Here is a 13,239-nt window from a genome sequence, read left to right as displayed (position 1 = left end):
GAATTACTAACCAGCCAGCTTAAATCTGACAGCAGCAAAAATATTTGACAAAATTGTTAAATAAATTGTTTATAAATATCTAATGGATAGGAAAGGTGATAAGAACCAGCTGACGCGAAGTTACCAAGAACAAATCATATCATATCAGTCTAATTGCTTTCTCAACTTGGAAACTTGCTTAGTGGATAAGAGGAAGAAGTAGATGTAAAATACTTAAGCTATTATAAGACTTTGTCTACTGTCCTAGGTGATAGTCAAATTAGAGAAATATATTCTAGGTGAAATCACTGCTAGGTAGATAAACATCTGGTGGGAAAAATGCACTTACTGAGTAGCTTTCAAGGGCTGGTTGTCAGATCTGAAATGGAATCATGAAGAGGTCTGACAATATTTCCATTAATGATCTGGATGAAGAAATAGAAAGCACATTCATGAAAGTGAACGTTACATCACGTTGCAAGTGAATTAAAAGACTCTGGAGGATAGGAGTAAAATTCTGTATTATCTTGACAAATCACCAGAAAACATCAAGTATTAGCAAGAAATAGCAAAGAATGTATCATTTGTGACATAAATCTACAAAAACCTGACTCCAACTACATTGACCAGGTATATTCATGTTCAGTCCAAGCATAGGACTCAGAAGAGCTGCAGTGGTTTTGCACTCCAATTAGAAAACTCTTTGGCAAAAAGAGGCACAGAATGCTGCAAACTGTATTTTAAGTATAAGAATGTGGGAGCTCAGTGGAACCTACACAATATTCACAAGGACAGAAAAGACGTAGGACTGAAGGGTGGATTTTAGGCCTTTATTACTGAACTCTCACCTCTGACTGCTTTGTATTTCCGGACAGAGAATAAATAACTCTCTCTGAAACTGAAAAAAAAAAAAGAAAAAAGAAAAAAAAAAGTTGCTTCTGAATCTGTGTTAAGCCTGGTTACAAGGAGAAAGGCTTGAAAATGACAGACTCACACATGTCACAGTAATACTGTCAGGCAATGCTGGGGCTGCAAACCAGAGATCCAGTCAGGAGTTGTTTCAGCTCCTTAGAGGAGAAAAGGCAGATAGACCAGTTTATGAGAAATGTATTTGAAAAGAGACCTGTACTATACTACTATAAGTAATACAAAAATTTCTCAGAGCATAATTCATGTGATCAACCTAAAACATTTGGGAGAGGGGGAATTTGGGCGAACTAGTTTGGGGTTTTTGACCCGACTCAGAAAAACATCAAATCTCAAAATACTTAACAAAACAGATCTTCCATTCTTCATTCAGCTTTGTTTCTGATATCACCATCTGAAATTTCTTCATTGAATCAAGAAGTGCCGGGGATAAAATTTAATGAGAGGAGAAATTAAATATTTGTCATTCAAATGTCTCCCATATCCTGGCTCACAGACCACATCATACTCAGTTTTCATGTTCCATGGCTGAGTACTTTTCACACTTTGATAGTTGTTAGTAGTGTTTGCTCTCATCAACGTACTTCAGACTAACAACATACCTCAGAGCTATTCCTTACGTGAGAATGCTATTTTTAAATACTGCTCCTGTTTCACTATGTCTCTTAAGGGATAAACCTTGAGATTATTTTTTATAATTGGTCACCAAATTTCAGAGTATTTATTTAACATGCTTTAAATTATCTGAATTGCTTTTGAAAACTGTAAGGAATTAACTGGGATCAAGGATATAAAATACCTAATTGCTTTTCAGTAGCAGGTCTGATCTCCATCAATGAGGTTAAGGTTTGACAAATGTTTAAACCTACCTAATTGTTAACACCCAAAGGAGCAGTCTCACTGCTGCACGTTCCCGCCATTTTCCTTACACCAGGTTCTTGTGCTTGATTTCTTTATGAGCTAATTCATCTCACTAAGCTGGCAGAAAACCAATGCAAGAAAAAAGGAGGTGCAGGGGAAGTAGTTTCAGTCAGCACACGAGCTGCTAAATTGCCTCAGACATTCTGTGAACCTCCTCAACCAGAATCTAACTGCAGATGTCAATGAACTTACTCTTAATTGAATGGAAGACTACCTTCTTGATATATACTTCCAGATTACAATTCAGGCTGCACGGTTACATTAAAAAAACTAAAATCAATCAACTTACTGCGAGACAGATTCTCAAGGGCTTTTCCAAGTTTTTTGCTCTCTTGAAGAATATGATTTAGCTCATCAAAATCATGGTTCTCCGGTTTTGTCCTCCAATCCCATTTAGGATGCTCTATTGACCTTGGCACTAAATATACACAGATATATACATGAAGTTTAGATTTGGTAGTTCATACTCCTACAGCAGAAAAAAAAAAAAGCTGCACAATGTGTTTACAAGCTCAAGAATCTTGAGTGGAAATTGCTTAATTATCCTATTTTAACAGCTGGAAATATTTTCTTTGGTCAATGTGAAATAAAAATGAAAACATGAACAAATGCATACTCAGGATGATTATTATGGTTGAATTAATCAGCAAACAGGAATAATTAATGCTAACAATTAAAAATAATAAAAGTAATGCAGAAACATAAAAATGAGATAAGAAGGTAGTATATGAAGGTGCTTCAACTACATCAAAATAAAAATATGTGTCTTAGGGGTCAATAAGGAAAAATGACAAAAATAAACAGTATTTTTGGCTTTGCTAGTCATTTTTTCAAAAAGAAAAAACATTTTACAAAAAGCTTTCTAACCAACATGAAAATAAAAAAATTAAAAAATAAATAAAATCATAAAGTGTGGCTAGCACAGTCCATAAAAACCGTGAAACAAAACATAGCGCTATTACTCAAGCTGTATAGTCTTTATTCTGACAGAGTAAATAAACACAGTCTTTGGGAAGTGCAGTCCTGAGCTCAGTCTTCTACATGTTACCTATTACCAAAACCTTTGACTCAATTTTAAAATAAGTTTCTCAACTGCTGAGCTAACCTCACCTACAATAGCTGAGAAAAAGAGAAGGATTTCCATGAGGTGTTTCGGACTCACAGTACTCGGAGTTGCACTGACCAATGTGAGTATTTTAACAATTTTTAGAAATTAAAACAAAAATAATGCTATGTCTGGAACTACTGCCTTCTCAACCAAATGAAATTGTTGAGTTGTCTTTAAACACAGCATTACCACACTGAGAAATGCACATGCTGCCATGAAGATGATGATGTTTTGTCCACATTCCCAACAGAAAAAAACAGCTGCATTTATCAGTGGTTGATCACTACTCATTTAAAAATAACTTCAAAAACAAAACCTACAAAGATATGTCCAATATCTTCTTTGAAATTTTTATTTTCAATTTTGACAGCTGTCAACTAATCTATGCTTACAAACTTCATTTTCATGAAACACTAAGAAGAAACTTGCAGACTCCTGTAAGACTGCAACAACAACAACAAGTGGAATCTTATGATCATTTGTAATTTCAAAGTACTTTTATGATGACATGGGGAAATTACTCTCAGACTTCAAGTTCTGGTAGCTATTGCAAAATACGTTAAATAAGTGCTGCTATAGAAATCTGCCTTATTCCTGACTGCCCTATGTGCAAATACAGAATCTGTTCCACTTTGGATCAACTCCAAAACGGAAAGTTGAAGTTCATTCAATAGCCAGATAAGGAAAAGGACAATATTATGTTTAAGTCCTTCTGTCACAAAGGATAGGGTAGGGTAGGGTAGGGTAGGAAAATGTGATTCCCTTTACTGTAGACATACACCAAATTATCTATAAACTGGACATCTATATAGAGTCTGATAACCCAGGGTTTATTCTGTAACACCTACTCAGGAACCTGAGTAAGTATTAGGAATGTGAATATATTAGACTGCAATTACAGACATTCTCAAAAACAGAAGACAAAGAAGGTTTTAAAAAGGACATACACTGAAAAGAGTAGGATGAAAGAGACACAGGAAGTCTCAGAAAGGAGAAGGGAAGTTGGAGTGAAAATGTAAGCCTGGTTCTGCTTTGTCTTCAAAAAAGATGCCATGTATTTCCTTCTGAGGACTGGCAATAACAAATGATGGTAGTTTCTAGTGAATAGAAAGAGACCTGAACGTATTAGGGTGGTGATTGGCCTCTACTCAGATGGACAGCTTTAGAATCTTTGTTATTACTTTTAAAAGCCAATCATTTACCTTATGATTCCTTGTTTTAGGAAGCACAACGTTCATTAGAAGTTATGTAAATTTCTGTGTGACCAAAAATTCCCTCCATTCCTAAGTAACTTCAACTAAACAGAAAAATTTCAGTATTTCTCATCCTTTCTCTTATTTACAGAAAACAAAACGTTCCTTTTAGTATTTTTCTAAACTTTTCGAACTTCTAACTCTAATTACAAATATTTAGTAAACTAGCAAAGAAATTCTATATTTATTCTAGTTTTACTCACTTTAGTTTCATACTGAGATCACATGCTTTTACTGCCTACTTTTTCAGCAATCTCACCTTCTCCCTTCATTGTACAAACAATATATTCTATACCATCACTCACTCTAACCTACTTACTACCAGTTTGACAGAATTTTCTTTCTGTGTACAACACTTTACTGAACTCACCATAGTACAGAAACTTCACAGCACCACCAAAATAAAAGCAGAAAATAATTTCATACAGTAAAATCATGTACGAATATAGCCAAAGTTTAGAGCTTCCAAGCTGCAGAAAATTTCAACAAGTTAGAATATGATATGTCAATTTGAAAAAAATGACATTTTTCAAAATACCAAAGGATAGATTTCTTGAGAAATCATATAATTTCAGACTAAAATTTGTCATGGGACCCATGACAGATGCTGAATGAATCAAACTTCAGTTACACTCAACAGCTGTGGAGCTTCCAGGATTAGCAGTTGTTTGATATACGAACCAACCTGCATCAGGAACATGAGAGTTTCATTACTTTATCCTTGGAAAGTAGGGAAACTTGCCCAAGAGATGATGGTCTGATCCCTACTTACAGTGAAATGTTCCACAAACACCAGAAGGTTGGACTGTCCTGCATCTCACTGGGATGGTGGGATGGGATGGATGGTGGGAAAGCATTCAAAAGCCTAGTAGAAATTTGCTCTGTGTGTTGGTCAGTACAGTCTGTTTCAATGAACCATTTTGTATTTCGGTGAAAATGTATCAGAACAGATATGCTGTCATGGAACACTTCTGTTTCAACAACTTATTCTGTTGAGCCAAAACTGAGGGGGAAGAAATGCAGAATTAGATCTGACTGAAACTTTTATTACTTCTAGAAGACATAGTTCTTTTTACTTACCTAGTCATCCAAGTAATGAATGGATACTAAATTCTGGTCATTTAAAGTAAATGGCTTTATGTGAAGCATGCAGAACTGTATAAACACTATACGACCCTTCCTTGATATCTTTTGAAATCATAGAATCATTAAGGTTGGAAAAGACCTCCAAGATCAGATGGTCCAACTGTCCCCCAACCACCAATATCACCCACTAAACCATGTCCCCAAGCACCACGTCCAACCTTTCCTTAAACATCCCCCCCCCGGGACAGTGATGCCACCACCTCCCTGGGCAACCGTTCCAATGCCTGACTGCTCTTTCTGAGAAGAAATGTCTCCTAACTTCCAACCTGAACCTCCCGTGGTACCACTTGAGGCCATTCCCTCTTGTCCTATTGCTAGCTATCTGTGAAGAGTCTGATCCCCATCTCCCCACAACTTCCTTTCAGGTAGCTGTAGAAAGCAATAAGGTCTCCCCGAGCCTTCTCTTCTCCAGACTAAACAGCCCCAGTTCCCTCAGCCACTCCTCATAAGACTTGTGTTCCAGGTCATTCAGAAGGTTCACAGTCCTTCTCTGGACACGCTCAATACATGACCTTCTTTTGTATGAAGTCCATCATATACCATTTTCATCTGCATCTCTCTTCACATTTAGTAAAATCCGTTCATTAATTTCCAACCTTCTTCCTTTTTTCTATACTCACTCATTCCTCAAAATCATGTCAGATTTGCTATGAATTCTGTCATAAATCACCTGACCGTTATTTTCTATTGGATAATAGTACAAGATCAGTATTGTTTTCATCTGCATATACCTGTCTTTTCAAAACATAATTTGCAGACAGAATCAGACCAATTACTCATTAAATCCTCCAGCAGTAGGTTCATGGAAAAGTCATTCCTATGATACGGCAAGAGGCCACTTACTCATGCACATACCTGCTCATTGCAGGAGAAAAGTCCTTAGACTACGTGCTACATTTCACTAATACATTGTATGGCCAACTTACATCCCAAAGAACAAAAATGTAAGTGTTGTTACTGATCATAAAATTACCCAGGCATTTAAATCTTGTAAGAGCATTCAGATAAAACTGGTTTACACAGTAGCTGGATACTAAAAGGCTAAGTGAATGATAGACTACGGTACTAGACAGACCACAGGCAATTAGAAACATACAATGCTGTAAATGGGATATGGAAACCTGGAAAGAGAATGGTGAACTGAAGCAGAGTGAAAGAATGATCTGTGATCTGATTTAATATGAAAGTGGTAAAGAAATCAACCTAATTTACCTAAGAGTAGCTTGCTGGGAAGCAAGTCTGTTTCACAAATTACTTAAAAGTTTAAAATTTATTATTCTTCAAATACAGAATGTCATCATCCAAACATTTAATTAAACACACACACACTTTGCGCCCTAGCTTCAGGACTCTTCCCTTGCCATACAACAGTAGAAGCTTAAACATGGTTTTACAAACAGATACTTAGACCCCTAAGACACCAGGCTTTCCTGTTTGTTTGTTTCAGGTGCAACTGAGATAACAGTCAGGAGAAACTGGAGGAATCTTTGCACTAAAAAAGATGAATGCATAAGAAAGAGAGATCTGTGCAGGAATAACATGCACACTGCAATCAACAACAGCCTTGCTGAAGGTAAAAATATTTACTAATTAAATAAATCAATTCTCCTGGTGTTTTCAAAGATTCCTATGAACTGACAGTTCTTCTTAACCCTGAATAAACTTACAAGTTCAGGATCATTTGAACAAGACAGTCCTTAGACAAAGTTCTGCAACAGAACCTCTTACAACTGATGGGTTCCATTAAATTTTGGTTTTGTTTTGGCAGCTTTGGGGGGCTTTTTAGGTTGTCGGGTATGTGCTTGTAGGAAACGCTGGGAGAGGTTTGTTCTTTTTTTTGTTTGTTTGTTTATTTTACACAAATCTGGGAATAAATCTTTAGATCTCAGCAGGCCCCAAATATTCCATGTCTTAGGTAGAGTCCTTACTACCTCTTTGAAGAGGTTTTGGGAACAACTTACATTGAGTCCCAAAAATGTTTTGAGGTACAAGCTGAAGGCACAAACCAGATAGAATATGTTGTGAAAGTCTGGACAGAGTAATGAATTGCTGCTGAACATGATTACTTTCCACTGATCTGAGTGGCTGAAAGGGCCACTGATTATGGTGTAAACCCAGCAAAAAAGGTCAGTATTAATTTGGTTGTTGGCAGAAAATAAGAGAAGCAAGATATGACAAAAAGGCACATTGCTGTGATCGCAATTTAAAAAAATATAGTTTAAATACACAAGAAAATTGATTATATACTTAATGTATTTTCAAAATGTTGAATAGAGATATTTGCAAGGGTGAACATTTTGTGACAATAACACAAGTACACAAGGTTTACAACAGTGCTATGGATTAAAAAAGGGAAAGGGTATAAACAGGAAAGCATGGAATCAGAGGATAGTTAGGCTGGAAAGGATTTCTAAAATCATAGAATATCCTGAGTTAGAAGGGACCCACAAAGATTATCGAGCCAGCTCCTCACTCTGCACAGGACAAACCGAAAATCAGACCATGTCATTTTTGTTGCCTCTTTCACTGCACACCTTCAAGAAGAATTTGGTATGTCTTCTGTACACCCTCCTATGTAATAGTTGGAGATGACAATGACATTTCTCCTTAGCATTCTTCAGAACGGACAAACCAACTTCCTTCAGCTTTTCCTTGTACTTCATGTGCTCTAGATCCCTCATCATCATGGTGCACCTCTGCTGGACTTGCTCCAGTGCCTAGTGTGACATACTCCAGATGCCATCTCAAAAGCAACAAACACTGCCGGCTACATTTGCTAATGCAGCCCAATATGCAGCTTACCTTCAGTGCTGCAAGAGCACACAGCCACAGATGTTTCGTATTTAAGTTCTTGTTTACCAGCACCCAAGGTCCTTTTCTGCAAAGCTATTTTTAGCCATTCAGACCTCAGTTTATACTATTGCACAAGGCTTTTCCATCCAAGATGCACGATTTTGCATTTGCCTATATTAAACATCATGATGCTCCTCTCAGCCTACTTCTCAACCTGCTGAGGTCTTTTCTGAATAGTAGCCCTGCCACCCAGAATACCAACTGATTCCCATGATTTGGTCTCATCTGCAAGTGTTCTAAGAGAACATGCTATCTCATTGTCCAGGGTATTAATAAAGACTATTAAATAGTATTGGTCTCAGTACTGGTCCCCTAAGCATGCCACTAGTGATAGGCTTCCAACTGGACTTTGGGAAATGGCTTGGAAGTTACTTGACTCACACCACTGAGTCTGAAGCACAAGCACTGGGAAGGAAGAGAAGAACATAAAGTATGATCACAGGAGTAACTCACACCACTCTTGGCCATTGTTTCTGTAAATCGCTGTTACCCAGAAAACACCATAGATTATGAGTGACTGTCCACTTCTATGAATATTCCTGTTTACACCTGATTTTGACCTGCTGAGATTTTCCATTGATTCCACTGAAGTCTGGACTTCCCCATCTTGTTTTTTATAAGAAACACAGAAAGCTTTCTATTGCAATGTACTGTTCTCACCTGGTCCACCTTATTACACTCAAAGTTATTTAAAAGATGTGGCTATTACAAATAAAAACTTCAAAAAGCTAGAACACTAAACAATAAAATATAACTTAAATTTATTTTGGATAAAAAATATTGTATACTTACATGTTTGTATACAAACACTGTATACATATGCATGCATACATGTACAAAATATATATTTTATTTTGTGTAAAAATCCTCAAGCTTAAAAAACTACATTTCTTTAATAGCCAGTATACAGAAACCACTGTATTTCATTAAGGCTTGTTGCCTCTACTTTTACTGCTTTTATTTTACAAGTAATTGACAATATTGCCTTCAGTCATTCTATTTCTCAACTGCCTTTTCTTTCAGCATACATTTAGCAACTCTCAGGGCAGTATACCTGTTCTGCTGACACTGTCCCCCTATCTTGAATGGTATCTGTTTGTAATTCATGGTTTTGCATTGCCTGACCCACTGAAAAAAGCTGTTATTAGGATCAGTATCAACAGAACATATTTTACATATACAAAATGGCAGTGCAAATTAACACAACAGATCAAAACTGGTATCTGAACAAACTTCTGCATGACACCCAGATATTTTTCTGTCTTCTGTATCTATCTATCTAGAGTTCTATTCCATCTATAGATGACAACATAGGGTATTATTAAAAATTCATAATGCAAATGAAATTAAAGCAAGGCTCAAACTCTTCTAATGTGTGTATCTAGTCATTTCAACTGCTCACAGTTCGCTTCACATTTTAAGCCTAATTCAACAGAAAAAAAAGAAAAACAGACTATGGGTTTAGAAATATGCATAAATTAATAATGTAGTGAAGCTTACATGACTTGGACTCTGGTGACGGTGGAGAGATGTTGGACACGGCAAGGTCACTCTTTGACTTTTTAGGCTTCTTTGCATTTACCTGCCAGGGTTTATCATAACTTCTGAAATCTCTCCTTGTTCCTTTATTTTCTGTTAAAAGAATAATATCGAGCAATTATAATATTCTTAGGGTCATTTTTCAAATACTTCATAAACAATTAATCCAGAAAATTCTAGTCTTATCAATGCAAATTGAAGTCAGCTGTTTTGCACGATAAATTTCATATATTTCTTCATTTTCCTAAACACCAAAATTAAGAAATTCATTGATGTTTTTCACTTAAAAACACATCTTATTTTTTGTTAGGAGGAAGTCTTTAACCTCTATTTGTTCTGTAACATTTGACTGCCTATGCTTAAAACTTTAAATTGTATATAAATAAAAAGTTAATTTGTCAAGCAATTGACTATAAACAACTGTTGGAGATCTATTACAGTCTGAAACAGATCATTGGTCAATTTTTAGATACAAACCCAAACTTCTAAGAAGAGCTTGTACCAGAATATCAAAGTTAAAATTTCTACTTTAGAATCATAGTGAATATTATTTCACATTTTTTTTAATGCTTCTGAAGATCTGCAATCATAAATTATTCACAGTGGAGTTCACAACATAGTGATTGCATCTTAAGTGCTGCAATGATAGCTTGTTGAAAATGTGGGTAATAGAAAAAAAAAAGGAAAAAAAAGAGCAAAGCTCAATAGAAGCTAACTTTCACACCCATATTCATTATAAGTATACTCATGACTATCAGCTCAGCACATCAAATTAATTCAATATCTACTGGACAAACAGGATTTATTGTACATGCCCAAAACCACAGAGTAACACCTGCTCTGTATGAACATGTACATCCAAGAAATAATCCAGGAAAAGTGTGGGAAAACTATAGTGGAGACTATCCCTTTCCAGCATACAGAACATACCTGATGTTTCACTCTCTGCCCAAAGGGCAGCAGAGCCAGATAACGTTCTCTGAAGCTGACTGCGGTTCCCTTGTTTGGACTGAAGATGATCAATTAGAAATGGGATTGGCTGGTCAGGTGTCTCCGTTATCAGCTTTGTCATCAACTCCTTTAGAAAATTTAGACAAAATGAAAAATTAATGGAATATTGCACCTAACCTTATACTTACCAAAGTAGAGGACCATTAATAAAGGAAAAGCCTGTTTGCAGGTTTTAAGAAAACAGCTGGTAACATTCATCTCCCCAAACTAATGCTAGCTTTGCCCAATGAAGTGATCACATCTGAAATTATATTAGCTTGTACATACATTTACCTTGTATAATTTAGACAAAAATTTAATTGAAATAACTTGACCACTGCTACTTGCCAGAATTTACCCAGAACAACCTGTTCAATCAACCATTCAGAACAAGAACCTTTTCAGAGCAGTAAGTAGCTCTTCTCTGACCCACATAGCCAAGTTTCTTCTGCATGGAAGTTGGTATATCAGGAGGGTTAATCCATTTTTTATTTCACCCAGACGTGAAATAGTGAATATACATTCATACCTGTGAACTTCAAGGTCTGATCAAACTGAGACAGCTATCTTTTAAAAGAACTCCTCCAAAAACTTTACTGTATAGGCACAATCAAATACTTTATTACATTGGTGCACACATGGATACAAAACCAACATAGGCAGGAAACCATTGCCACCCTATGTGCTGATACTTCCTTACTGCTGGCCTCACAGGGTTGCATAAAGAGAAACAGTCTCTATTTGTTGCTCAAATTCTTCCTGGCTCCCTACACATGAAACACAGATTAGGAATTTAAAAGGAAGATGCAGCTCTGTGCTCAGCATGTGTTCTGAGTGGAAATCAATGACTAATGTGGGAGGTGACCCTGAAATACCCATACTTCCATAGGAGGGGAAAAAAAAAAAAAAAAAAAAAGCTCCACTGAAATCAATAAATTACAGCAATGTACAACAAAATAAAGACAAAAAAAAAAACACAACACTCAAGTTATTAAGAGCAAAACAATCAAGTTATTAAGAGCATTACTATACTGGAACAGCTTGTCCAGAGAAGTTATGGACACCCCATCATTTGAAGAGTTCAAAGTGAGGTTGGATGGGACTATGAGCAACCTGATCCAGTAAAAGATGTCCCTGCCCATGGACAGATGATCTTTGAGGGTCCCTTAAAAGGAGCTTATGATTCTCTAACCTATCTGCAAGCACAAATCTTACCAGAACTTCCATAGACTTAAGTTTCTCTCTTGATCATTTCCATGCACTGTCACTTAATGAACAATCTTTCAAATATTAGTAATTACTTTGTATTACCATCAGTTAGTTGTGTTGGAAGAAGTCAGTTAAGAGTGAGCATAACAAAAATGTCTGTCAGTGTTCAAGAGGTATTTGGATAATACCTCAAAAATATGCTTTAACTTTTGGTTAGCCCTGAAGTGATCAGGCAGGTGGACTTGATGATTGTTGCAGGTCCCTTCCAACTGAATTATTCTATTCTATTCTAAAAAACAGTAAAAGAAGAGTAACAGCATGCAGTACTTGTAAGATGCACTAAGTTATACACCAAGACTTTCTATTCTTTTTATTCAAGTAGTGGTATAAAGAATTAGGTATAAGTGAAAAATGAAACAGAGGCAAGCTTTCCATTTCAGAAAGAGAAATCAGATTTCAGAAAACAAAAAGGAGAAAATATCTCATCTTAAAAACATTAAATGAGGATCATCTATGATTTGATTTTTGACAACTATCTACAGGGAACCTAAAAAGGTGTAACTTCATGTAGACTATCTCTCACCAAGGTAGGAGAAACCCTCTGATATATATATCATACAAGAAAAATCCAGAAGTTGGAGTAATTCATCTTTTGGTTGCTTAGCAACGCTTAACAGCAAACCTTTTTTTTTTCTCTGCCAAAATGCAAAATTAGCGACAAGTGGAAAGATGTAATCTTGTGCTTGTAATGGGCCACCATAGCAGCAGGAATTCCACTGCAGAGGATTCTATTACAAAAGGAAAAGTGTCATTCTGTAACAGCTGACTTGTAATTTAAATCATTTCTTTGAATCACGGTCTGAAAACATAATTTTTCTGTCTTAGATTAATAAAAACAAGATAAGAACTGAGAAACATGCATTGATACTATTAATTTTTTAAGAGATGCATGGGTGGTAACGTTAATAATACACTACAAAATTAATGTAGCTCTAAAACAGATAACATGGAGATGCCTACATGTCAATATACAACCAGTATTACTTGATTGTTATTATTATTGACTTACTTGTCATAGTAAGAAATGGTCTTACTATGGAGATGGAGAAAAAAAAGAAATTATGTTCCTTCTTTATAAAGAATCTTCATAAAATGAAAACGGTATACAGTTCAAAAAACCACCACTTATTTATGTGGCATCAAAGGACCTAGCTCCATTCACTCAGGCCTCAACCTATGCTCTCCAAGCTTCTGACAAGTGGAAAGATAATACTCTTGTCATCCCTAGCAAGCAGGCAATTACAAGGAAATACG

At 36.0% G+C, this 13,239-nt stretch overlaps 1 protein-coding gene across 5 annotated transcripts in view; it reads right to left on the bottom strand.

Moving 5' to 3' along the window:
- C2H8orf34 (chromosome 2 C8orf34 homolog) overlaps positions 1–13,239 on the bottom strand; it is a 171,912-nt gene that overhangs the window by 121,918 nt on the left and 36,755 nt on the right. For 3 of the 5 annotated variants that reach the window (XM_040545856.1, XM_040545855.1, XM_040545857.1), the window contains exons 2-4: positions 10,657–10,804; positions 9,688–9,819; positions 2,117–2,245 (exon numbers count right to left, since the gene is read on the bottom strand). In XM_040545856.1, the coding sequence (XP_040401790.1) occupies positions 2,117–2,245; positions 9,688–9,819; positions 10,657–10,804 (409 nt within the window). Of the gene's footprint in view, positions 1–2,116; positions 2,246–4,960; positions 5,192–9,687; positions 9,820–10,656; positions 10,805–13,239 lie in introns of those variants that run through there. The other 2 variants (XM_040545859.1, XM_040545858.1) reach the window with 2 other exon arrangements.

This window comes from Cygnus olor, chromosome 2 (genome assembly GCF_009769625.2).
Source record: "Cygnus olor isolate bCygOlo1 chromosome 2, bCygOlo1.pri.v2, whole genome shotgun sequence".
Classification (NCBI taxonomy): domain Eukaryota; kingdom Metazoa; phylum Chordata; class Aves; order Anseriformes; family Anatidae; genus Cygnus; species Cygnus olor.
This window is presented reverse-complemented; position numbering and strand designations above follow the sequence as displayed.